Raw genomic sequence first — 25,525 nt, forward strand, 5'->3', positions numbered from 1 at the left:
CACCAGACTTTCTCACACTCAAACACACGTGCAGAGAGAGTGATGAAGAAATGAATCAGCAAAGGTGCTCTCTACATGGCCAAAGAACTGGCTCCTTGCGCATTTAGTTGTGGGGGGTCCTCACTTCCTTAGGACCCCTCCTTTGGGGACTGGGGAAGTACTAGACCAGGGAAATTTTTTCAGCCTGGGGGCCATATTCCCTCATGCGTGACCTCCCAGGGGCCACATGCCAGTGGTAGGAAGGGACAGAGGCAAAAAGCAGACAAAGGAACTGGTGCAACTTTTACGCTGCCACCTCCCCGTGCACACACACACGCACACACACACACACAGCAGGTAAGTGAAAGGCATTTTCACAGCTTACATAGGAAACTTCCCTATCCTGAGTCAGACCATTGGTCCATCTAGCTCAGTACTGCCTGCACTGACCGGCAGCAGCTCTTCAGGGTTCCAGACAAGTCCAGCCCTAACCTGGAGATGCCATTGGGGGTTGAACATGAGACCTTCTGCATGCAAAGCTGATGCACCCACCATTGAGCTATGGTCCTTCCCCAGGAGAAGCCATGCTAGGCAGGCCAAAGCCATCAAGGAGGACCCAGGGCAGGGCCAGTGAAGGATGGGGCCTCGGGATGGGGAAGCACCAGGGAGACTCCCAGATGCTGGACAGAGAGGCCTCAAGGGCTGCCTTTGACCTCCAGGCCTGAGGTTCCCCATCCTATACTAGACCATGGTTTGCAGAGTCATCTCCTGTCCAAGTCGGAGGACACCATGGTCTCCATGTTGCAGTCACTACCGCAGTCACTCTGCCTTTGAAGGCATCTGAGTTAATAAGCAAATGCAAATGATTAACCTGTGTAACATTTTATGCTGGGAGAGGCTCTAGTCCAAAGGGACAGGGAGTACTAGGGATGACCGTGTGTGCACTCCAGCGGCTGGATCCCCTGTACAGACTGTGGAGGGAAGATCCCTTGTTCAGCAGGATCCTCCGCCTCTCACCATCATCTGCAAGGGCAGACCTTGTGCTGAGTAGTACCTTAGTGGTTCAGCATTAAACAAGATTCACCCCCAAACACACACACACAAGATTTAATTTCTAGAAATCCTCAGGAACAGCAGCCAGCCATGATAACAGCACCCAAACAAAAGATTCACAAAGCATCTCCAGAAGGCAAAAGAGGGGAGACCATTCACTGGGGACAGGTGGAGTCTATGGATCCCCCTCCAGCCAAGGACCACCAGAGCCGCTTCCTTCACTCCATTTTTTGGTCATGCTGCTCCCCCGTAAATGGAGCCCCATCTCCTGCCCTACATCCTGTGGGGGGTGGCGGAGCCAGCAAGTAGATATCCCACTGGATTCTATGTTATACCCTTTATATGCCTTTTTTGTATCTCCATTGTACACTGCTTAATACCACCATTTCTAAGTGGTACCTATACAATTCCTGGAATAAAATCTTGCAGCAGCCCCCATCCCAGCCTAAAAAGGCCTCGGCATTCCCTCTGACAGCAAAGTGCAGGAAAGGAAGGCCATCAAGGCTTCCAAGCCCCTCCTGAGCCAACTTGCACCAGGGTGAGCCAAGTTTGCTTGTTCTCCAGCAGCAGCAGCAGCACCAAACCTTTCACGGCAGATGCTGGTTGCGGCAGGGGGGCCAAAGCACAGAGGGCCCCGCTGGGAACGTTCCAGGAGGTCATACTCTGCTCTTGGGCAAGCACCTGACCCCTCAACCTTTGCAGAAAGACAGGAAAAACCATAAACATCCCACGCCATGCCACCTGAGGACAGCACAGGAGCCCTGAAGGAACAGTCAATGAGGACTAGACAGTCAGGCTCAGCCAGCCAAGGAGCCAGACCAGATATTTTCCCCAACATTCTCTGGCTTTTGACAGATATCAAAGTACGGATGATGTGACCTCTGTGGTGGCCTCGTATGTGGAGTCCCAAACACTACCCAGCCATAGCGTATAAACGACATATTGTGTGAAGGGGGTATATAGCTTAACAGTCAAGGCTGGGAGCCAGGAAGGCTGCCGGTTCAAAGCTCACTCCAGGCACAGTTTTATTCGGTGAGCCCCAATAGTGCCACTCTCAGCTCCTCCGCTCTGTAACAGGGAGGGCTGCCAGCCCCTTGTAGCACCTCTGCAAAGGATGCCAGTCAACTCTTGACCACAGAGAAAAGCCCCCCCCCCTCCACAGTCATCTCCTGACACTGCTCTATTCAGCCAGGTCAATTTTGCAGGGCGGTTATGATTATTGAGATAATGAAGGGCCTTTAGCTTGGGAGAAAGTACTACACAGTGAACAATTTTATGCAGAACATGTTGGCCTGTTCAAAGCATTTTATTCACATTATCTCAGTAGCCTTTACAACAGCCCTCTGAGGTAGGCCAGGCTGAATACAGTAGTGATTTCAGTATTCACTAACAGGCAAAAAATCCTTGTGTTTTAAGAACATACCTATAGCCAACAGATATTTCTATCAATCTTTTAAAAGCAGGGAAATTGGGCAGCTATAGTGAATGCACAAGGGGAGCGGGAGACCTGACCGCCTCGCTGAGATATTGTCCTGCCCTACATATTTGTAAAAATTCAAACACAATTTGGGTTGGTCTATAATTGGGAGGCAGGATCCCTTTTACCTGTTAAAAAATAAGATGAATGGCAGCATTCCCTGGGGTACAGGGTGGGGGCAGCCAAGCCTTTTGAAAAGCTAGCTCTGTTACCAGCAGCAATCCTAAAACCAAAGGGTGTGTGCAATTAATCATATCCAGTTCATCCTGAAGCGCAGGGGAAAGACTTTTCTCCCAGTTGTGCTAAATAGGGTTCATTTTCAGTGAGGGACCCTACATTAAAAGAATTGAGCTGCTCCCCTTTCAAGACACCTCTCCTGACCCCTCCCGTTCATCTTTTCCCAAGCAAGAACTCCGCCACCCACACACCTCCAGGCCTCTCTCCCAGCTTCCCCCAACTGATGATAGGAGATGTAATCCAAACTATCTGGAGGGGAGCAGCTTAGGGAAGGCTGCTCTGTCCCGTCCCCTCTTCCCCCACTAACTGCCCTGTTGCACCATCTGCAAAACACAAGAAAAATGTTTACAAATGCAAGCAACATCTTTCTGACTGAAAGGGCCACCGACAGGCACTCGGGCGTGCACACCCACGCTCCCCTCCCTCTCTCCCACAGGGAGTCACACACAAGCTGGTTCCCTGGCTCCCGCCCAGCTTGTGAGCGGATGTCATCTCCCTTCTGCAAAGGACAGGAGTGGGCCAGCCTCACCCACCACCTCAGTCCCAACTGTTTGCCCGTTACCTTGGCAACTATCCACACAGGCTTGGGTTTCTTAAAAGGAAGGCAGGCAATTAGCAGACATCAAAAGGTGATGGGTGGGAATCCTCTCAGGGAGCTGCTCAAGGCTAGGAGGAGGCAGAGGCGGCCACGGACACAGAGAGAGATGCTTTGTGCTCCAAGCTGCACAGTGCCACGTTATGCGCCACCAATGGCCCCGTACCCTTACATTCCATCCTGCTGACCAGGCAACACAAAGCTGATCATCAGCTGGGATTCAGGGCGGCTGAAACCTCACAGCCATGCCAGAGCTGTGGCTCAGGGACAGGTACTCATGAGCCCGGCTGCTGGATCCGGCCAAAGGCACATCTAGTCCAGCATCATGTTCTCATAGTGGCCAACCGCTTTAGGGAAGGCTGTAGCTCAGTGGTAGAGTGCCTGCTTTGCATACAGAAGGTCCCAGGTTCAAGCCCCCAAAGCTCCTCAAGGTAGGGGTGGGAATGACTCCTCGCCTGCAATCTGGACAATACTGTGTGGACAATACAGAGCCCGATGGACCAACCTTCTGCCTTGCCACACGGCAGCTTCCTAGCTCAAACAGATGCCCGCGGGAAACCCACAAGCAGGACTGGAGTGCAACAGCAGCTCTCCCCGCTTGTGCTCACCGACAACTGGCATTCGGAGGCAGGCTGCTTGCTCACGGCTCATCACAGCCGTCATTCCAACATCTCCACCCCTGGGTCCCCAGCTATTAGAAGGAACAAACCTTCTCTAGGCACTTGGGGAGCTGGCACCACAGCCGCTGAACAGTACTAAGGCAGATGGGCCTGGTCTATGCTGCCTCTTGCTAACTTTCAGGCTATCTAAACCTGCACCTTTAAAATCAATGCCAGAGGTGTTACCAGGAACAGGGCCTTCTTTGTGGTGGCCTCATATCTTTGGAACACCCATCCCCAGCAAATAGCTGTGGCCTTTAGGAGAGCCTTAAAGCCTTCATTGTTCTGTTATGGCAGCCTTTGTCAACCTGGGATTCTCCAGGTGTCTTGGACTACAACTCCCATCAGCCCTAGCCAGCCCATCAGCCATATCCAGGGTGCGTGAGGCTAAATCCTTACACAGCTGTGCTGGCTGGGGCTGATGGGAGTTGTAGTCCAGCATATCTAGAGGGTGCCAGATTAGTGAAGGAGCCTCATGATATGGTGGTTTACCAACTGTTTTTATCTACTACGGCTGTCTTCCTTTGTTAACAAATTGGTGATTTTGGAATTTTGTTTTATCCCATTGTATGTATGATTTATTTATTTATTTATTTTAGTTTAATTTATATACCGCCCTAAGCCCGAAGGCTCTCTGGGCGGTGTACAAAAAGATAATGATGTGATGCATTTATAATTTTTGTAAACTGCCAGGTGAGGTTAAGCCCTCTGAAAGCTGGGTTTAAAATAAAACAAATACTCCAGTCCTCAAGATGAGGCCTACTGGGGTCAGAAGCAGATAGGGAGGGCCCATTGCTCAGTGCTGCAGCACTTACTTTGCAGGAAGAAGGTCCCAGGTTCAATTCCTCAAGTAGCAAGTGCCAGGAAAGACCCTTCTCTGCTGGAGGGAGACCCTTGGGGGACTGCTGATAGTCAGAGAGGGGACAATACTGGGATAGACAAATGGCCCATCTTGGTATAAGGCAGCTTCCTAGCCCCATTCAGGCATGTGTGAATGTGCATGGCTAGCTCTATCCCCTTGACAATGAAAGTACCAGCAACAGCCCCCAGCTGAAGCATGCCTGGCTCAGTCTGAAAGGAGCTGCTTTCTGCACAAGTAAGGTTCCTATCATGGGGACAGGATCCCTGATTGGCCAGGATTCCATCCCTGCAGCCAAGAAATCCTTTGTGTGCTGAAACTGCGGGGAGAGGGTGTAGCTGGCAAACAAGTTGTCAAAAACGCAGGGCAAGCCTGGCACAATCCTGAAGGCCCTTTCAGGCATTGGTCCCTATGAAGAGCTGCACCAGCTCATCATCTACTACCCCATTAAAATATAGCAACTCCTCCTATGCTTCAACAAAACCTTTTCTATATACGTACCACTGGTTCTTCACACACACGCACCCAACCAATTCCAGCCCTTTATCTTCCCTATGCTCTCTCTCAACCTTCTGAAGGTGGGTGTTATCTTGACCCAAAGTAGGCTCTGTCTTTCAAGTCTGCTCTAACCTGTGGCCCACCAGATCCTACTGGATCACAACTCCCACCATCTCCATTGGCTATGCCGAGTTGAGGCTGCTGACAGGAGCATTCGCATGGCAGATTAGAGAAGGCTGCCTTACTGGGACCCAGCCCAAGGCACCATGTGGATTGCCGCAGGTTCCCCACACCTGGCCTAAATGCACAGTAGTTGAGGGCCTCCTCTCAGGCTTCTTTCCCTGCACCGCCTGTGATTTCACATTCCACACTGCCTTCCTGGCCCCAGGCCCACAGAACAAATAGAGCTGTACTTATGGGAGAAAAGATTCATCCATGGGCAAATGCCATTTGTGAATATCCTCCAGGGTCACACACACATTGTGGTGGCAGCAGCATGCAGACCTTAGGGGGCTCGACTGCACCCCATGCAGCCATAATCTCCATCCTGGGCCGCCTCACTGGCTCCTGGTGCTGAAACCACAAAGTCTGATGAGGTTTACAATCCTGCTGTGCTCAATTGTCCTCTTAGGTTGTTGATTAATTACATCCTTAATGTGATTAAATGCAAAGTCTGAGCACGTCGTTTGTCAGTTCACAATCAGCAGTTACCAACAGCAGAAATTTGAAAACTAGAGGCAGATACTGCCCACACAACACAGAGATCAAATCATGCTTTATGTTCCTGACAAAGAATATCTCATCCCTTCCAAGACAGAAGCTATTACATTGATTTCTTTTTTAAAATAAGCTTTCATTCCAAGCAGCTTTCTAAATATGTATTTTAAAACATCTGAAAATATGCAATTATAAATATCATGCATTTGTTTCTGATCTATTTTCCCCTTGCAAAGCTTACGTAACTCTTCCTGCTTGCAGGGTGCTCTTCTCCTTTGATCTACGAAATCCACTCCAGCATAAATCTATTTTGCTTCCCAAGAGGTTTGATGTAGCTGTAAATCTAAAACAGAACAACCCCCACTCTGCAACTCCAGAATTTATACGTGCAGTTTTGTGAGAATCCAGCAGCACCCTCTGCTGGCTGAAAAGAACACATCACACTCTCTGTCGTCAAAGTAGGCATGATTTAAGCAGTCACAGAATAAGAGGGCAGGTTCTCTTGTAGATCAGGAACTAGCTAGGAAACAGAAAGCAGAGAGTAGGAATAAATGGACAGTTCTCTCAATGGAGAGATGTAGTAAGTGGAGTCCCCTAATGATCAGTATTGGGACCTGTGCTTTTTAACTTGTTCATAAACCATCTAAAGTTCGGGGTGAGCAGTGAGGTGGGAAGTTTGCTGATGATACTAAATTGTTCACAGTTGTAAAACTAAAAAGGGATTGCGAAGCGCTCCAAAAGGGTCTCTCCACGCTGAGTGAATGGGCAGTAAAATGGCAAATGCAATTCAATGTAAACAAGTGTAAAGTTATGCAAGAGCAAAAGTTATGCAAGAGCAAACAAATCCTTAATTTCACATATACGCTCTGAACGGGGTCTATATGAGGTCTGAACTGGTGGTGGCTGACCAGGAAGGAGACCTTCGGGTATTCATGTATAACTCGATGAAGATGTCGACCCAGTGTGGGGCAGCTGTGAAAAAGGCAAATTCCATGCTAGGGATCATAAGGAAAAGTCTGGAAAAGAAAACTGCCGTTATTGTAACGCTGTTATACATATCTATGGTGCGGCCACATCTGGAATACTGTGCAGTTCTGGTTTCCTCACCTCAAAAAGATATTGTAGAGCTGGAAAAGGTTCAGAAAAGGACAGCCAGAATGTTAGAGGGGGTGCAGCATAGACTCCCCTATGAAGAAAGGTTGCAGCGTTTAGGGCTTTTTAATTTAGAGAGGTCAGAGTTGATAGACGTCTATACAATTATGAATGGCATGGAAAAAGTAGATAAAGGTTTTTCTCCCTCTCGCATAGCAACACTAGAACTTGTGGACATCCAATGAAGCTGAATGCTGGAAGATTCAGGACAGTCAAACGAAAGGACTTTTTTACACAGCGCAGAGTTATGGAACTTGCTCCCAGAGGAGACAGCGATGGCCACCAACCTGGACAGCTTCAAAAGACGATTAGACACATTCATGGAGGAGGCTCTCAGTTGCTACCAGCTACAATAGCTATGCTCTGCCTCCATGGTCAGAGGTGGTTTGCTTCTGAATACCGGTTGCTGGAAACAAGGGCTGTGCTCCGTATTCAGCCGAGGTCCGAGCCAGATTGGGCCTCCCTGGAGGCATTTGGGCCTCAGCCGAGTTGGGTTGAGATAGCCCCAGATCTCTACAGGTCAGGTACGGTGGCGTAGCACAGAAGGAAGAGGTGGATGCGCGTGGGAAGAGAAACTCTGAGCAGGAGGCACCTCTTTGTGGAAGAAAGGAGGTGCCTTTCCTGCCCAGCCTCTCCTCCTTCCTGCCAGGCTCCCCAAGCCGTCATGAGTTTGCAAAGGTGCAGCACCCCCCAGAATAGAACCTTTGTGCTTATCAGCTGATAAGCAGGGGGATTCATTCAGTGAGGTGCTGGTCACTGCTTGTTCATGGGGGTCTCCTCTGCATGCAGAAAAGCCGCTTGCAAAGGAGCAGTGACCGGCAACATGCAGGATGGAAGTGTCCTGCATTCTGGTAAGCAGAAAGATTCCATCCTGTGCGGTGCTGGTTGCACCCGTCTGCTCTGTTGGGTGGGTGGAAGGAAGCATAGTGTCTTCTCCCCCCTAAACCATATTTTTCAATTTAAAAAACTCTTAGCCCTGTCCCCATCACTTCAGGGATGAACCCAATGCAGGTGGACTTATCTTCAGGATAGGGTGGATTGGCTCTCCTAAGGCCCACAGATAAGGGCCATGGATGGATAGGGAGGCCTGTGCACACCCCTACTGGAAACTGCAGGAGAGGAGAGTGCTCTTGCACTCAGGTCTTGCTTGCAGGCTTCCCAAGGGCATGTGGCTGGTCATTGTGAGAACAGGATGCTGAACTCGATGGGCCACTGGCCTGATTCACCAGGGCTCTGCTTAACTTCTTATGATATCTAAAAAAGGTGGAAGCTCTCAATAATTTGTGATCCATTAATTCAGACCTTAACTGTGGTGCAAAACACCATGAGCCTTAAACTCAAGTCAGAGACACTCCTGCAGCAAAAAGCAGCAGTTGTGCCTAACAGGGTCAAGCATTTATTTCTGTCCAAAGCACAGGTGTCAACTCCCTGCTTCTTGGGAAATGCCTCCCACATTATCACAACATGCTTTCAGAGGAAAGAATCCATTATTTAGTAAGAGAGAAATGCATTGTCAACTCAGTGGTCTCAAAATATGGCCTGTGTTGAGATTCTCCCAGAAGGGCCAGAGCTCCGGGGAGAGCATTTGCTTTGCATGCAAATGGCCCCAGGTAGTCTCCAGGTCAGGATGTGAAGGACTCCTGGCCTGAAGCCCTGGCCGGCTGCTGCTAGTCAGCGTAGACAATACTGAGCTAGATGGAGCAATGGTTTCCAGTAACTCGGTGCAAGGCAGCTTGCCATGTTCCGCTTAATGGAGCCTTCCCTCAATCTGCTGCCCTCCACAGTGCTTTCAGGTACACCTCCCAGCAGCCCCAGCCAGTGTTGCCTGGGACCAACAGGAGTGGTAATCCCAAACATGTGGAGGGCACCAGGTTGGGGGAAGCTGCCTTAATGCTTAATCTGCCAAAAAGAGACTCCCCCAGCAGGTGCGCAAGTCTCCCTTATGCCACGGACTCCTCTCTCATGCGCACACATACTTGCACAGTGAGCTACTTCACCTGGCGGGGCAGAAGGCAACTTCCCGCTGTGTTCTTTGTGGTGTTACACAAATGATAGATAACTTTGCACAAGAACCTCGTTGAGACCTGCTGCCTTGGAATATATACAGGCCTGTTTGTACCATATCCAGGATCACGGCACACAAACACGCAGTTTGGAACCGGCTGCAACGACAGGCTTTTGGGAGGGGGGCAGAGGTGAGCAATGGGTGGTAAAATTTCTGAAGCCAAAGGAAGCCTGGGCAGGACCTGCCAAAGGGAGGGGTTGCAACTGACTGCACTGCATTGCTCACAGACACTCGCCCCTTCCAAAGAGCAAAATGTCTTGGGCTAACTGGCACAGAACACCCTTTCCAGTATACACAGACCCAAGCAGAAGGTGGCCTTTACATTGCATTTGAAAAAGGACCATAGCTCCGTGGTAGAGCATCCTATTTTGCATGCAGAAGGTCCCAAATTCAATCCCTGGCAGCATCTCTAGGTAGGACTTAAAGAGAAACCTCTAACCTGGAGAGCAGCTGCCAGTCAGGGTAGGTAACGCCAAGCTTGATGGGCCAATGGCCTCACTCGGGGCAATGTTCCTATCCTGCTTTTTAGCATACAATACTTCCCCTTCCCCCACTGCTTCTACTGTCTCAAGCAGGGCCGGCCCTGCCATTAGGCAGAATGAGGCAGCAAGGGCAGGAAAATGTTCTTTACCTAGTTCAGTATTGCCACTTTTATTTATTATTTATTTATTAGATTTATATCCTCCCCTTTCTCCTAGTAGGAGCCCAGGGCGGCACTTTACTGCCAGAGTGGGGGAGGAGAGGTGTTGAATATTCTGCCTCAAGTGCCAATATAATTTGACTGACCTTGAATATTATAACCCTTGACTTGAAGTGGGGTGAGGGAGACTCAAGGGTAGCATCTGCCGTCCTGCCTCAGGCAGTAAAGTGTCTTCGGTCAGCCCTGATCTCAAGAGTTCCCACTCAAGCCTCTTTGCCCCCTGGCTCCTCTTGAACCCCCCACCCTCCAAATCCTGATTCTGCAGCAGAACAGCAGATCTGACCTTTTGAAGCTGCCACACACAGGGCAGTTTCCCCTCAATCTGGAGGGGGGAGAGAAAGAGAGACACACACCAAGCATTTCTGGAAAACCATGTTCATATTCAACTTCCCCAAGAGCAGGGAAAGGGAAAACAGAGTCTAAAAATCTCAACATATGTCTTGTCAATCAAATGCAGCCCCCGCCCCTGGCACTCTGACAGTAACAGGCCCCTGGTTCAGTTCCACAGTTCAAGGCTGCTGTTCAGTCCAGCTTTCTGTCTGTAGACAATAAAAACCTCACATAAGTTCATCCAAGTGCAGGTCACCAAGTTGGAAGCATTTGCCCATCTTCCTGACCCAGGTTTTGTAGGCAAAAACAGGAGCCCCAACATGCCCCCTCAAAGCTAGCTGTCGTCGTCACAGTTCTTTGTTCCGCAAAAGTTTTCCCTTTTTCATGTTGTCCGTGTGATCATTGCCCCCCCCAGTTGTCTGCTGACTGCCCCAAACTACAAGGGTGCAGCCCAACAAGGAGGAGGAAAGCGGGGGAAGAGGAGATGATGGCATCATCCCTGCCACATATTGATCAGACCAGATTAGAAGTAGACCCTTCCTCCACACACATAAAATCCCCAAAGTTAAACAAAGTGTCTAATTTTAAAAAAAAATCATCCTGGAATCAAAATTTCCAGCAAAATTTCATGAAATTAGTCCCTTGATGAGATAGTTGAGGTCGCCAGTTTCAAGGGAGATTGTATAACATCAAGACTTCAAGAGGGTGGGGGTCAAATAATGACATCCCCCCATTCCATATTTGAATCATGACAAACAAATCCAATCCTGAACATTCAGAGATTGAGCAATGGATCGTAAGCCAAATTTCAAATACAGACTTTGTTTCAGTGCTCATTAAAACTGTTAAACAGAAGCCATTCCAAGTTCTGGCCTCCCCCCCTCCCCCCCCACTTTCTGATTTTTAGGGATTCCGTTTTTGTGCTGCAACCATCTGAAGGACTCAAAGACACCCCAGTCTTTTGCCACATGGGGGGGGCAGAGGCTCAGACAGCGCTGGAGAGCTGCATTTCATTCAACTCCACAGAAAAGATGGGGGCACTGGCTTTTTCCCCATGGATCTTTCCACGGGAGCCCCCCCCAAGCCAACCAATGAGGAATCCAGTCAGCTTGGAGCCCCAAGTGCCTGTGCTGTCTGGCACATGCCAGCCCCCGGGCTTTGCCCAAGGAGACAAAGCTCAAGCTGGGCAGCCAAACAAGCCCGCCCCCCCGGGTCTTGCCACAGAGTCCTGTGGGTGGCAAGGCCAGGAAGGGAAAGGGTAGCTCTTGATGCAGACTCGCTCTGTCCACAGCTGCTAGGCAGGGATCCAGCCCGCTGTGAGGAGCAACTCTCCTTCGCACATGGCCAGGGGTGGGGCAGCAGCAGCAGCAGCCCCCTCACATCATGATATGCCGACGGCGGTGTAGGGCCAGGTGGTCAGAGCGCGAGAAGCTGCGGTCACAGTCTGAGCAGCGGAACGGCTTGATGCCCGTGTGCTTCCGGAAATGCCTGGTCAGCTCATCGGAGCGTGCAAACTTCCAGGTGCAGCCCTCCCAGGTGCATTTGTACGGCTTCTCTCCTGCAGGGGGTGACAGAGGGCAGAAGGAAGGTCAAGGCACCCCCCATCAATCCCAGGAATTTCCACTTTCATTTCAGAGTCTGGATGCTCAAGGCTACAGACTTGGGCTAGAGAAGTTTTGGGGGTGCCCGGCCTGCTTCGAGGGGCTGCATTCCCTGGGGTTTCATTCCTCCCATCCACCCCTGGCCACAAACTCTACTTCCCTGCCCACTCGACTGCCCTGTTTTGCAACTGGGCAGGAGTGCTTAGCCTAGCGGAGTCTCCTCTGGGTTACCACCATGGTGGATCCCAAAGTGAGACTGTGCAAAATAAATGGACTTATTAGATGAATCCTCAAATACCTGCTTAATGTGCATGTCTTGCAAATCTTGGCTTTGGAACTTAGTGGTTCCCAAACTCTTTCCCCTACACTCCTATCAGGGCAATGAAAACCCATCCAGATACTCAGTAGCACATTTCAGTGGGTTCAGTCTGGACAGTGGGAAGCTGCAGCATCCAAAGTAGGTATTGGACCAGAGGCCATGGGCACCTCTGTGCGTGTGTGTTGGACTAGATGACCTCTGGGTTCCCTTCAGTGCTTGGCTGAACATAAGAATATTGAGAGCCGTAATGCTTAGAATGTCAGGCTAGGACTGGTGTAAACTGGGTTCAAATCCCCACATGGGCATGAAGCTCACTTGGTGACCTTGTCACCAAGCCTCTATTCCTCAGCACATCCCCTCACAGGACCGTTGTGAGGTTAAAATGGGGTGGGAGAGAACGCCACTCTTCGAGGAAAGGTGGGATACAAATGTAATAAAGCTGCCTTGCACGGAGTCTGGTTGTTGGTCCATCTTGCTGACTGACGGTGCCTCGGGCAGAAACAGGCTCTTTCCCCAGTCCTGCCATCCAAAATCCTTTTCCACTGGAGATGTTGCCAGGAACTAAACCTGAGACCCTCTGCATGCAAAGCTAAAATACTAGTCTGCCACACCACAAACAAAAGACTGCTTAAAAAAAAAACCCAAAAAACTCTAGTCGGAAAGGCTGCCCTTTCTCATGACTTACTTTCTTCTCAAAACGTAGGACCCACCGAACTGTAGCTGCCTCACTCACTCCACTCGGCCCACCTCCCAAGACCAGAGCGCAGAAAAGTGAAACCCACTCTGAAGCGTGATCAGCCTCATTAAAGGCAAGTGAAGGCAGCCACGCAGGGAAGGAGGGCTCTGATCTGGCCTCTCTCAGCCAACCAGGAGGGGGGGAGGAGAGAGGGGGCATCCCAGATTTTTAGCCTTCTGTTAGCTGGTCTGGTGTTCCCTGCTTGCATCCAGGGGCGACAGAAGGAGCCAGAGATCTGCAAAGGGGTATTTTTGCTTGCGAGGAGGAAGACAGGAAGAAAGGTGAGGGGGAAACCATGTAGGCTGGCCAAGGGGGGAGGAGTTGCTAAGATACAGGAGGGCTGAGAGGATTCCAACCTGGAGAATGGAACAGGTTGCTAGGATACCTGTGTGGGAGGATCTCAAGGATGGAACGGAGTTGTTAGAACGGGTTGCTGATGTCAGCAGACGAAGCACATTGGCAGCTGCAGATCTGAGCCTCCAGGCATCAACTGAAAAAAAGGAGGCAGCCCGCATGGTTTGTAGGGGGCTTCTGGCTCCACTTCCCTCTGTGCATCCACAAATAGGGCAATGGTGGATTGGGGCTACTGAGGGAAGCGGAGCTTGGAGAACTCAGGAGATGCCTTAATCTTTGGCAAAGGAGCCTTGAAAGTTCAGCCATTTGTGCAACGTACCTTGACCTCACAACGCCCTCAGTGGGCCATCTAGTGGGCAGAAGATTTCTCTGCAATGCTTCATTTCCACCAACAATAACTTTTAGGGCTGAGCTGCAAGAAGGGCTGGGTACTCTTCACAAAAACCATCAGCAGAAGCACAGTGTGTCCCCTTCCCTGGGTTTTCTTTTGGGGGGGGGGCTACATCAAAAGGGGAGCAAAATGTTCACTCATGCAGAGAAGTGCAAAAAAGCAACCTGACTGGCAGGATAGTCCACATGGCCAGTCCAAGCAGCTTTGCCCCAATTGTCTTCACATAGTCAAAGTCGGTTGGCTATGCAATGCAACATATAATCCCTGATTGGCTGGGACAAGTCTAGGAAGCCCTAAGAAAGCAGGAGAAAGAGAGGAACGGCTCTGAGGTGAGCAAGCAAGAAAGCGAGGAAGAAAGAGGGGGTGCTGTTCCAGTCACAGGGATCTGGGAAGCAGGAAGTGAAGGGGCCAAAAACCAGTGAGGATGGAAAAGCAAACAAGAGGGGCATACACAAGAGGTCAGACGCAGAGGACATACTTTGCACACACGAAGTCCCAGGTTCAATCCCTGGGGACCTCCAGATTTTAAAACATGGTTAGAAGCCTGGGAAACAGAGGAAACAGTCCTGGGCTAGATGGGTCCACATCCTGCCTTGCCAAAAGGCCCTTTCCTATAGCAACCAAACAGCAGATACCACCTTCCCAGGTACATGAAGTATGTAACTGTACCTGAAAGAATTGGGAGCAGGGAATGATTTTTCAATGGAAGACGGCCAAAGAGAGGCTCCATTTTGCAAACACCTACCTGTGTGTATCCTCCGGTGTGCTTTCAAGTGTGAGCTCTTTGTGTAAACTTTGTTGCAGCCCTCAAAGTCACACTGGTGAATCCGCCTCTTCTTTAGGTCTGGGGACTCAGCCCGCTGCATGCGCCCAACCGAGAGGCTAGCAAGAGATCAAGGAAAGAAGAGAGTGGGGCGGGGAGGGGGTCACACACTGCCACAACTCAAAAAAGTCCAGTCACTGGCCAAACAAAACCACTTTCCCCACTGTGACTTCCCACAATCCACCTGCACTCAGAAGGATCCCAAATAACTGCATTTGCAGGTCCCATGAAGAGGTCAAATTCTGATCCAGGCAGTGTCCATGTGCAGCCTTGAGTGTCAGCTGCCACATTTTCCACCCCCCAAAAGGATCTCAAAAAGAGAGATCAGCTATCATATTACTTATTTATTTTCTTATAATCACATCACGCCTTCCTTTCATCAAGGAACCCAAGGCAGCATACATGTGGTCTCCAGCCAGACTCCCATCCAGGTACTTGCTGACCAGACCCAGACCTACTTCGATTCAGCAAGCGGGTGGCCTGGGCTGCCTTCCAGCCATAGCCTGGGGGCAAGGGGGCAATCTGAGTGCTCACCATAAAGACATGCCGATTCATCCAGTCTTTTGGTACATACAATGGACGAGGGCTCTGCTGCGGACACTGTGGTATTATTTGAATTATGCCCTGCTGTCTTTGCTGTTAGTTTAGTTGTTATAATTGCTTTTTTAAGTCAAGCTTGGATACCACTCTGTGAGAGGATTATTATCATCATTATTATTCCATGAGTATTTTCTGTTTTTTTATGTATACCACTTGGCAGTTTTTGTTAATTAAGTGGTATATAAATCTTGTTAAATAAATATAACATGTTTGCAATCTGCAACTGCATATAAATTGGGCTTGATATGTTCAATCTGCAAAAGGGGGCAGGGGATTGGAGTCCCCTCCCGCCTCACTCCGATCCCAGGCTGCTTTTGGTTTCCCATTGTTCACTCAAAAAAGCCGCCTGCCGCCGCCCCCCCTTAACAATGACTGCTGGGAGCACCCCTTCTTCCTGGAAAGACTGTTTGTGTAAAGCAACCCTCTGGTCAGAGTCTGCAAATGCAGCTCTGGCGGCTCCTCCTCGGGGCCAATACTCACTCTCTCTGCAGGTCAGGAAAGGAGGCCGGGCCGCTCTCAGAGGCACTGTCCTCGCTGTCGCTGTTGATCTCAACTGGGCACATGGAGCTGGGGTCAACTTTCACTGCAGAGAAAATGGAAACCCGCTCAGAGGAAGCCAAGGCAGAGAGCCAGGCAGCCACGGATCTTAACAGGCTGCAGAATGAAAGCAGCTGGATGGGACTTGGCTAGTCGGAACAAGGCACAGTCTTGGAGAGTAAAGGAGGAAGGCAGAGCCAAACACCTCTGATTTCCGATTCTCCCCTCCCCACCGTATGTTCTTCCCCTCCCTAAAAAAGGCCTTCAGGCATGTACAGTGAGTCCGATCTACATACGGAGCAGAAAGAGGTAGCAGAGTGAATTCTGCCTCTTCAGATTATTATCGGTGGGGGTGCAATTACTGAATACTCCATCATGTTAAAAAAAACAACCCTGCAAGAAAAATCTAGCACATCAGGAAGGAGGTTATATCTCTGCCTGCTCCCTGTTGTGGCAGTTTTCTGCTTGTGGGGAGTTTTTCCTCACATAAAGAAGCATTCAAAGATGCAACCACCCACCTGAAGTCAGACCAGGACTCCACCATTTCATTCCCACCTCCAGGGAAAGGACAGAAAGACTGGCTTACCCTGACTCTGTGTCAGGGTAATCTGGACAGGCCCTCATTCCACCCATGTAGCCCTTCGGATACGGAAGAAGGAAGCACATCCGTCAGGGCACCATTCCTGCTGCAGCTAACTACCCTCCCCCATATTGGGAGCATGAGAGGAAATGCAGAAAGCTCTCTTTATCCTACGCTCTCTCTGACCCCAGGGCCGGTCCCAAAGGGCTGCCAGGTTGGGCCCTGGCTGAGGGCCCTGGAGACACAGAGGCCCCTGTGGGGCCTCTCAAAACGGTGGGGGAGGAGTAGCGCTCCTTTTCCGCCATCCACGGCAGAGTAGGTGCCATGGATCGCAGACAGGGAGCTTCTTCCGCCTGCCCATTCACTGGCTCCACCTACCCACCTCTCCTGTTTTTTGCGGCTGCGCGGGCAGGACTGCCATTAACCAAGATGGCGGCCAAGGTTTCCCTAAGGGGCTGAAGCCTCCACCACAATCTTGGTTGATGGCACCGATGAGTGTGCATGGCAACCCACACAGCCACAAAAGACAAGAGAGTTGGAGCCAGCGAACTGGTGGTCGGAAGAAGCTCCCTCCCTGTGAGAGACAGGTAGGTGCGTGTGTGTGTGTGCGCACGTGCCAGGGCATGGGACAAGAAGGTGCCCAAGGGCCCCGGCATGTCAGGTGCCAGTCCTGTCTGACCCTGTTGGGGTTCATCCAGCTGACCCGAACAGTGGGAGTCAGGCCCCAAGCCCTAGGATAAAGAGTTGGCAGCCCCTGAGGAGGGTCGGGAGACCGAGAGATTGGGGGTGGCTGCACCAGGGACATAAAAAGGGAGGCGAGTGGGAACCAAGTGACCCCGCCAGGGTGCCAATGGCAAGTCAAGGGAGCAGGGCCTCACCGGATCCGGCATTCTTGCCGTCACCACCAATAAGCGGCACAGTGATGGCAGCGGTGACGCCGTCGCTGGGCATGGTGGTGTAGACCACAGGCAGGGACTGTACCACAACCGGGATGGTCTGCAGGTTGCCCATCTTGCTGGGCAGGTTGACAGAGGGGATGGTGTGGATGACGTGCAGGATCTGCTGCCCGCCGCTGCCCTGGGTGGAAGCGAGGATGGAGCCCGGAGAGAGCACGGCTGGGATGGCAGCGGAGGAGGAGCCAAGGCCTGTGGGCGACATGGAGACCACAGGGGCCTGGATGGGGGGTGTGGCCAGCATGGACGGGGAGCGGACGGCCGACGGCAGCAGGCAAGAGGGGGGCAGCTGCGGGGGCTGCAGGGAGGCCTTGGGCTTGTTGAGGGACAAGTCCACCGGCTCGGCCTGGGGCTGGTTGCAGTCGCTGGCCAGCAGCTCCTCTGGAGGCTCCGTCTTGATGTCACTCAGTAGCACCGGCGGCTCGATGGAGCTGTCCTCCAACAGTGACGAGGAACTCATCTTGGGCAGAGCCTTGCTGCGGGCAAAGCCGGCAGCCTGCAGAGGGAAGAGAAGCACCAATGAACTCTTCGCAGCCCACGAGGCATTATCTGCGGCCTCCACCTGGGGGAGTGAGTGCCGCACAAACACCAGCCCTGCCATGCCAGGGAGCAAGGCATGGTGAGGAGGTGGCCCAGAGGAGGAGGTTTCAGGGCATGGGGGGAGGACTTGGCATGAACAGCCCTTGTTGAGCCAGGAAGGGGGGTCATTCTTTTGAGACTCTGCAATGGGGAAGGGAGGATGGGAAAAGAAGCACAGCTGGAACAGGTCCAGGCTACAAATCTGAAGCTGCTCAACCGTCATGGCTGCTCCCCACAAAGAACTCTGGGAACAGTAGTTTTGCAAGGGACTTTAGCAACCTCAGGCAGAGAATTCTCACCCGGTTGCAAGAGTGTGACAGTGTGTGTGTGTGTGAACGCAGAAAGAACGCAGGAAGGGGCTCTTCGGGGGGCCCAGCCACAAGCTGCAGTTCCTATGCAACCTGACGAAGCAGAAGGTGGGCACCTGGGATTTCGGGGAGAAGGCTCCCCCTCTCCGGAGTGCCAGCAGATGCAGGCTGGCTCGGCCATTCAGAAAGACAGAGGGCAGCCCCTACCCCTTGCTGGAGCACCAGGATAGGGGGCGGGGTGGGGCAAGGCAGCTGTAAGCAGCACAGTCCATCTCATTTAGAGATCTGCTCAGCAACGGCAATCTGCAACAACCCCTTTGCAGAGAAGGGGGCAGAGCGAGGTGCCGTGGGGCTGGAGAAAAGCCAGGCCACCCACCGGAAGCCACAGAAGCCAGGCTTAGGAGGTGGGTGGGGCGGGAGCATCACTGGGAGGCAACCTTGACATTTCCGGCTGTAGAGAGAAGGTTGGCACAGAGCCCCTTCCTCCCTCCCCAGAAGAGCAGGTGGGGCCTGGAGGACAAAGCGCCCCTCCTCCAGGCAGCAAAAGCCTTTGCCTGCAGGAACGGCAAGGCAGCCGCTAGTGCCAGAAATCACACAGCACACCCCCCCCCCTTGGCAGAGGGAGGTCCATCAGGCAGCTGACATTTTCTGCCTAGCTAGGAGCTGGTCTCTTCTCCACAGCACTCCTCAACAGATGCTATGGCCAATTCCATCTGGAAGCCTCCTCCGGGACCCAGAGGTGGGAACCCTCCTTGAGACTTGACGGGCCCAACCAGCAGAAGCCAAGGACGAGTCAGAGGACTAAAGAGGCCTGACATTCAAGGGGTTAATTTGCCACTCTTTTTTTGGGGGGGGGAGAAACAGTCCTTTTTATCTTTACACAGACTCTTCCCGCCACCCTCAGCTCTGCCAGACTGCCAAGTGCCTCCATCAAGCAGCAGGGAGTTCCACTGGGAGATAGATGGTGGCCAGAAGCCCCACCCCCACTCAGTCCATGGAGGGGGGAGACTTGAGGCCTCCAGATGCAGTTGGACTGCAGCTGCCACCATCCATCTTTGACCACTGGCTGTGCTGTGCTGCTGGGAGTTGCAGTCCAACAACATCTGGAGGGCACCAGGTTGGGAAGGCTGGCTTATGCTGCCAAGGGGCATGCATGTTGGCACAGGCTGACCCAACAGGACTCCAAACCCATGGAGGAGGCAGATGTAGCAAGAGGGCAATGCTTTCAGGCTCCCCAAGTCAGGCACTCGAGGACCCCCCCCCAAGGCAACAGGGAGGAAGATGCGGAAGTTGAAGTTGCCCTAAAAAAGTCCCTGCCCATCAGCAGAGTGGCACTGCAGCCTAGCAAGAGAGGGCCTGAAGAATGCATATTAATCTCCTCCCTGTAGTCCTTGGGATCTGAGCGCCACGCTGGGCACTGCGTGACCCCAGAAGCTGCCCAGGACAGAGCAGCAAGCCTTGCAAGGCCTTTCGCTGGGCAGCCACAGCAGAGGCAGCTGCCTGCGGGATCCAGTACACAAAAGCCATATTTCCCCTTCCATGGCAAGGCCAGTAAACAACACACACCCCCATTACACCTCCAGATCAGCAAGCCTGGGGAAAGTGATTGAAAAAGCATCACGTGCTGCCCACGCTTATCCAAAGCCAATCCCCCCCACCTGCAAATAAGCTTTGCATCAAACAGAAGCGAGTGTGACCTGGCGGGGGGGGGGGTCAGAAATGGGAACGGGAGCAAAGAAAGCAGCCCCTAGTGCCTCCCTCCCCAGCCCCCGGCTTTTATTTAAGTGGGGGAAGGAGCGGGGAACAAAGGGGGGCTCTCTGCTGAACAAAGAGCCCCCTCCCCACAGTGCATGAAAGCACTCAGTGTCCGTTCCTATGGGAACCGGAGGAAGTTTTTGTTCGGCCCCACCCAGTGTAAGGGGAGGAGAAGAGATCACACCTACTCACCCCCTACCAGATGTGTGGAAGAAGGCAGCCAGAAGTGGGGGGGAGGCTCCTCCCCCCTCTAAGCCAAGCCTCTAGGGCTCATAGGCTGGCTCTGAAGGTACAGCACTGGCGGGGGGGGATGTTCCTGGACCCCCCCCTCTTGCCAGTTGTGTGGGGTCCCCAGGCCTACCTGTACCTGGCAACAGAGTGATTTGTTTTGGGGTTAGGGCCACACAATTTCCTCCTCAAAGCTGCACATTCTCCCGGGGCTTCATCCATTTCTTTATTTTTAGGTTCCACCCTTCATCACTTGTGTGATCCCAGAGTGGGGAATGACCGTTTACAAAGCTATTCATGAATTTTTAAAACAATCTGTGCTAAACAGACCGTCTAAAACGGCGAGCAAAACCCGTCCCATCAAACACCGCAGCAGATGCCAACACCTTTCCCAGCAACGTGACAATCCGGTGGCAGCAGCAGGTGGTGCATCTGACAAAATGCCTCCGAGGCACCTCCAGGAAGAGCCTGGGAGAATCAACATGCTTTGGATTGGCCTGTGGTGACGCCAATCACACTTCAAAACCCTTTGTGACACACTGAGAAACCCTCCCTTACCCAATATACACATGAAAGGGCCTCAGAGGCAGAAGGAAAGCAGAGCCCCCCCCCAATACAATCCCACCTTCTTGTTGTCTGCAAAAAGGAGTGGCTACCTGGGAACGTTTGCTCTCACACACAGACACTTCCTGCAATCAGGACTCCCCATGGCATGGAGCACTTACTCAAAACCGCTGGTCCAATCCATTGCTGCTCAAGCAACTGCCTGAGATCTGGGTCACATCCACACCATACATTTAAAGCACATGGCTTCCCCCAAAGAATCCTGGGAACTGTAGTTTGTTAAGGGGGCTGGGAATTATGTAGCTCTGTAATCCAGTTCCCAGGATTACTGGGGGTGGGTGAAGCCATGCATAGTGTGGGATTCAGACCTGGGTTCTCATCACTGCTGCCTGTTCAGCTCTGCAAACCTTCCATGGAAACAGACTCCATCCATTTTCTCTCCTTCTTAAAAAAAAAAAATTCTTTACATCTAGCTGGCCACTGTGACTCTCTGGGTCTTTTTGGTCTGATTCAGCAGCCAAGCTCTTCCTAGGTTTCCACTGGGGGAAATCAGACAGCGTACTCCCCAGTTTCAAACGCCCCGTTGGAAACACACACATATTTAAGTGCATCCAAGTTGCAGATGCAGGTACCAAGGAGCTCAGCGGCTACAGAAGCAGCAGCCAGGAGGTCTCACTTCCTCCGCCCTTCCCCCTCTTGCCCCCGAAGTCCACCTCCAAGAGACTGCAGAGGCAGAGAGACAGCCTCCAGCCCCACGTTCCAGGAATACAATAGGAAACTGAGTCACTCGTTCACCAACACAGTGGAAGAGGATGGTGCGGAGTCACATGGCGGTTTTAAGAAGAGAGAGAGAGGGAGAGGGAGGGAGGGGGAGGGAGAGAGAGAGAGAGAGAGAGAGAGAGAGAATGAATTATAGATCAGCCCTGCAGGAAGGAAGATGGATGGGGACAAAGTAGAAAATCCTGCTCTCCATGAGAGGCATTCAGTTTAAGAAGGCACACAGTAAGCAGCCAACCTGTGGAACTCACTGCCACATGATGAGGCTGAAAAGGCAAAAATAAGATGGGGGGCTACCAGGGAGATAAAACACTTTCAGCATATTTAGAGGGCCCCCCAAAAAGGGTATAGATTAATAACCCTCAGAGAGGGCAACATTATTCCAAGTACATACTCTGCAGGGTTGGTGTTAGCCTGAACACTCCTTTAAACATCTTGACTGCAAGCACAACAGGATAGTGAGTGAGTGGGGGGCGGGGAGGCAGATTTTCCTAACCCTTTCATTACACAGGCTCTGAACAGCGCAAAGCAACCCAGCATATACAGAACCAGCCACCATAGAATCTTGCCCATGTGGCCACAGTGCTATCACTGAAGAGCTTGCCCAGGCTTCACAGCTGCCGTGTCAGACAGGGAGCTGGTGACAAAGGGCTCTGGGGCTGCGCCAGGAGCGGAGGCAGACGGAAGCCCCCCGAAATGGGCTGGCCACAAGGGCACCTGCAAGAGTGAGGGTGGTGCTTCCCGGCAGAGGGCAAAGAACCAGCCCAGGAGGCCCAGATGATTCTGGGGTGGCATGAAGAACTCGGGCCGCAGAGGGATCTCACAGCAACCCTGCTCTGCCCGGCACCAAACAGGGAGTGGTTGGGAGGCAGGAAGGGTCAGAGCTGGAGAGAGGAACCGTGGGATGTTCTGCCCTCCTGCTCAGGAGGTGTTGAGGGGAGGGGAGGAGAGACCTGCCCTGATGCCAAGGATCAGTGGCAGCACCAGCTGGCCCATTCAGGCCTGGCCCAGTGCCCAGGACAGCAGTGGCAAGCCACGGCGGGGGGGGGAGCGGGAGAGAAGGGCTCGACCACCAAGGGGCATTGCTCTCTGTGTTTGCAAAGCTCAACAGCTGGGGAGGAGAGGGGAGGGGAGCAGCAAGGCCCCAATCCCCCAGCCCTGACCTCTGCACCACCTCTGGCAGCCAAGGAGCACGTCAGCCACTCCCTGCCTGCCAGCCAGCCAGCCCTCTTCCACACGCCCTGGATGGGCGTTCCCGAGTCACTCCCAGGACCTGCTCCGAGCAGCTGCAGCACAAAACAAGCCGTCGTTTGGCAGGCGGAGGCAGCTCCCTTCCCCCCACCAGGCTGGCTGGGGCTGGCCCTCCTCCTCCGTGCCCAGACACCCACAGACCAGCCCTGGCTGGCTGGCCGGTTGCCCGCTGGCCTCCTCCCTCCCTCCCTCCCGTCAGGGAAGCAGGACAACACAGAGCCCCCTCCCACCACCCGGGGCCCTCCCCACCCACATGTGCAGCTGCTTCCAGCCAGCCCCTCCTTCCCATCTGCTTCACACCCCCAGCCCGGGAGGAGAGCAAATGCAAAAGTGCCTTGGATCCCCCCTCCAGCCTTTGTCCCACAGAGAGGGCTGCGTGTGGCCTCCCTTCTGACCCCCGCCCAGGGATGGTGCCTGGGGCAGGCAGGGAGAAGCGTGCGTCTGTGGGGTGGATCTGTTTCCTTCCTCCGACTCTACGCCCTTCTGGAGAATCTAGAAAGGCTGCCTGGCCCTGCCAGCCCCACCAAGGGAAAAACTCGGGTCCCAGGGGTGGGGGGCAACAGGAGGCACCTAGGGCAGGTCTGGAGGGGCAGCCAGGGAGGGACCCTGGCACAGACGTTGCAGTTTCACTAAAGCAGCGTTTGCTAACCTGGTGCCCTCCACATGTTCAGGACTGGCTAGGCCTGATGGGAGTTATAGTCCAAGAACTCTGAACCAAATTATACCCCTTTTACAAATAAATCCAGCTGTGGTGCAGGAAGGTTGTCTCAGGCTGCATTCCCATCATAAATTTAAAGCTTCTCCCAAAGGATCCTGGGAGCGGTCACTTATCCCTCGCAGAGCTGCAGCTCCTAGCACCCGTAATGAACTATCCAGGATTCCTTGGCGGAAGTCATGTGCTTTAAAAGGGCTTTAAAGGTATGGCAAGCCCTAGACTTTGGATGTAGTGGTTTTACAGGACCCTCTCCTCTTTAGGTGATCACATGTATTGCTTGACTCACTTCCAAATGTGGCGGCAAGCCACAGCCCTGCTAAATTTAGGGCTCTTCCTGCTCATTCTGCTGAGTGGGGCCCTGGACATCTGCCCGGAAGTCCTACCTTGATGGTGCTACTGAAAATAGGGGGAAGAGCTTTGATCTTTGCCTTTCTGACCACTGGCTTCAAAGTAACCATTAAAAATAAACACTTTTATTTATTTATTTATTTAAAAGTATTTCTAAACCACTTCATATTTATAATCTCGCGGACAAGCATATAAACATGAAAACTGTATAATAAAAACAGAGATAAATGAGACATCTAGAAATGAGAGAAGGCCGGTTCTCTTTTAAAAGAAAGTTGCCGCTGATGCCTTCCTGAGCCGCTAGAGGCAGCACATGGCTATGTGTCAGCAGTTAGAGAGGGAAGCCATTCTCAAACAGCTCATCATGAAGACCTCCCCCACCCAAAAAAAACCCATTTCCCAGTAAGAGGGTTCTGTCTTTCCGATATACAATGTTCCTCCTAAGTCTAACAGTTACAAACAAAATTCATTGTGGTGGAAGGAAGGAGCATTGTTTGCTGTGGGTGAGACCACACTTTCTGGGGGGCGGGGCAGGGCAGGGCAGGGCGAAATACCTTTCAACCCCACTCTATTCCTAGAGACTCAGGTGGCATGTGAGGTGCTTCTGGACAACCGGTTTATTGAACATTCATCCTGATCTGTTTGCAGGGAGACTAGACAACAGCTGCATCAAAGCAAGTGCTATATTCCATACTTTCCAGCCATTTCCCCATCACTTTCCTTATCGCAAAGAGTCTGAACTTTTCTGGGAAGTGGGTATGTTGCACAAAACTTCCCAATCAACTACAGTTGCACAACCTGAATTTGCCAGTATGTGACTGAATCCCACCTATAAATAGTGATGGCCTGGAAGAGCCCAAAGAATGTGGCCAATAATGCTGCCGGGACCCCTCCTCATTTATCAGCATCTGGCTGCAGTCATCACACAGTGGTCACTTTTACCAGGGCTGGATAACTGCAATGTGCTTATGTGGAACTGCGTTTGAAAACAGCAGCTGACGCATCGGCTGGTGCAGGACTCCAGTGTTCATCTGTTAATCAGCCTTGCCCAACCTCCAGCTGCCACCAGGCTGGGCATGGATGGTTAACAGATGCACATGTTGGCTGCAGCTGATGGGAGTTGTAGTCCAAAACATCTGGCAGACACCAGGCTGGACAAGGCTGCATGAAACAAAGGTTGCTTCCAGTTCAGGAGTATTATTATTTTATTCATTCATACTCCACCTTTTCCCAAGAAATGGGACTCAAGGCAGCTTACAAAAATTAAAACAAATACAGTTAAAACATATAAATAAAACATACACAAATTATAATGAAAATGTAATTAAACTATAAAATTAAAACCATTTAAAACACAGCAATTAAAAACACACACAAAACAAATCAGTAAAAACAGCACCCAATTTAATAGCCCTTGCAGTCAGTTCCCAAAAGCCTGTCAGAACAGAAACATCTTCACCTGCAGATGGAAGAACAGCAGGGAGGGAGCCAGTCTAACCTCCCTAGGAAGGGAATTCCAGAGCCTGGGGGCAGCCACCGAGAAGGCCCTCTCCTGCGTTCCCTCCAGAAGTGGCACCTGTGAAGTGGCAGGGCTGAGAGAAGGGTCTCCACCAATGATCTAAGGCTTGGATAGACTCATGTTGGAGTGGCTGTAAAGGGCTGTGTATCCAATGTGAACTGTAAATGAACCTAAGTTAGTCTTGTCTATTAATTTTAGTAGGTCTACTCCAAGTAGAACTACCATTGGATACAACCCAACAGGAGAACGCATCAACTTCTCAACCC

General features: G+C 51.9%; 1 protein-coding gene across 5 annotated transcripts in view; it reads right to left on the reverse strand.

The window, feature by feature from the left end:
* Nucleotides 1–6,225: 6,225 nt before the first annotated feature.
* KLF8 (KLF transcription factor 8) overlaps nucleotides 6,226–25,525 on the reverse strand; it is a 70,919-nt gene continuing 51,619 nt past the window's right edge. For 4 of the 5 annotated variants that reach the window (XM_061598308.1, XM_061598312.1, XM_061598311.1 and 1 more), the window contains 4 exons: nucleotides 17,141–17,711; nucleotides 15,626–15,728; nucleotides 14,468–14,604; nucleotides 10,351–11,879 (listed from right to left, as the gene is read on the reverse strand). In XM_061598308.1, coding sequence (XP_061454292.1) covers nucleotides 11,698–11,879; nucleotides 14,468–14,604; nucleotides 15,626–15,728; nucleotides 17,141–17,711 — 993 coding nt within the window. In that variant the 3' untranslated portion in view covers nucleotides 10,351–11,697. Of the gene's footprint in view, nucleotides 6,595–10,350; nucleotides 11,880–14,467; nucleotides 14,605–15,625; nucleotides 15,729–17,140; nucleotides 17,712–25,525 lie in introns of those variants that run through there. The other variant, XM_061598309.1, reaches the window with a different exon arrangement.

This window comes from Rhineura floridana, chromosome 16 (assembly GCF_030035675.1).
Source record: "Rhineura floridana isolate rRhiFlo1 chromosome 16, rRhiFlo1.hap2, whole genome shotgun sequence".
NCBI classification, from domain to species: Eukaryota; Metazoa; Chordata; class Lepidosauria; order Squamata; family Rhineuridae; genus Rhineura; species Rhineura floridana.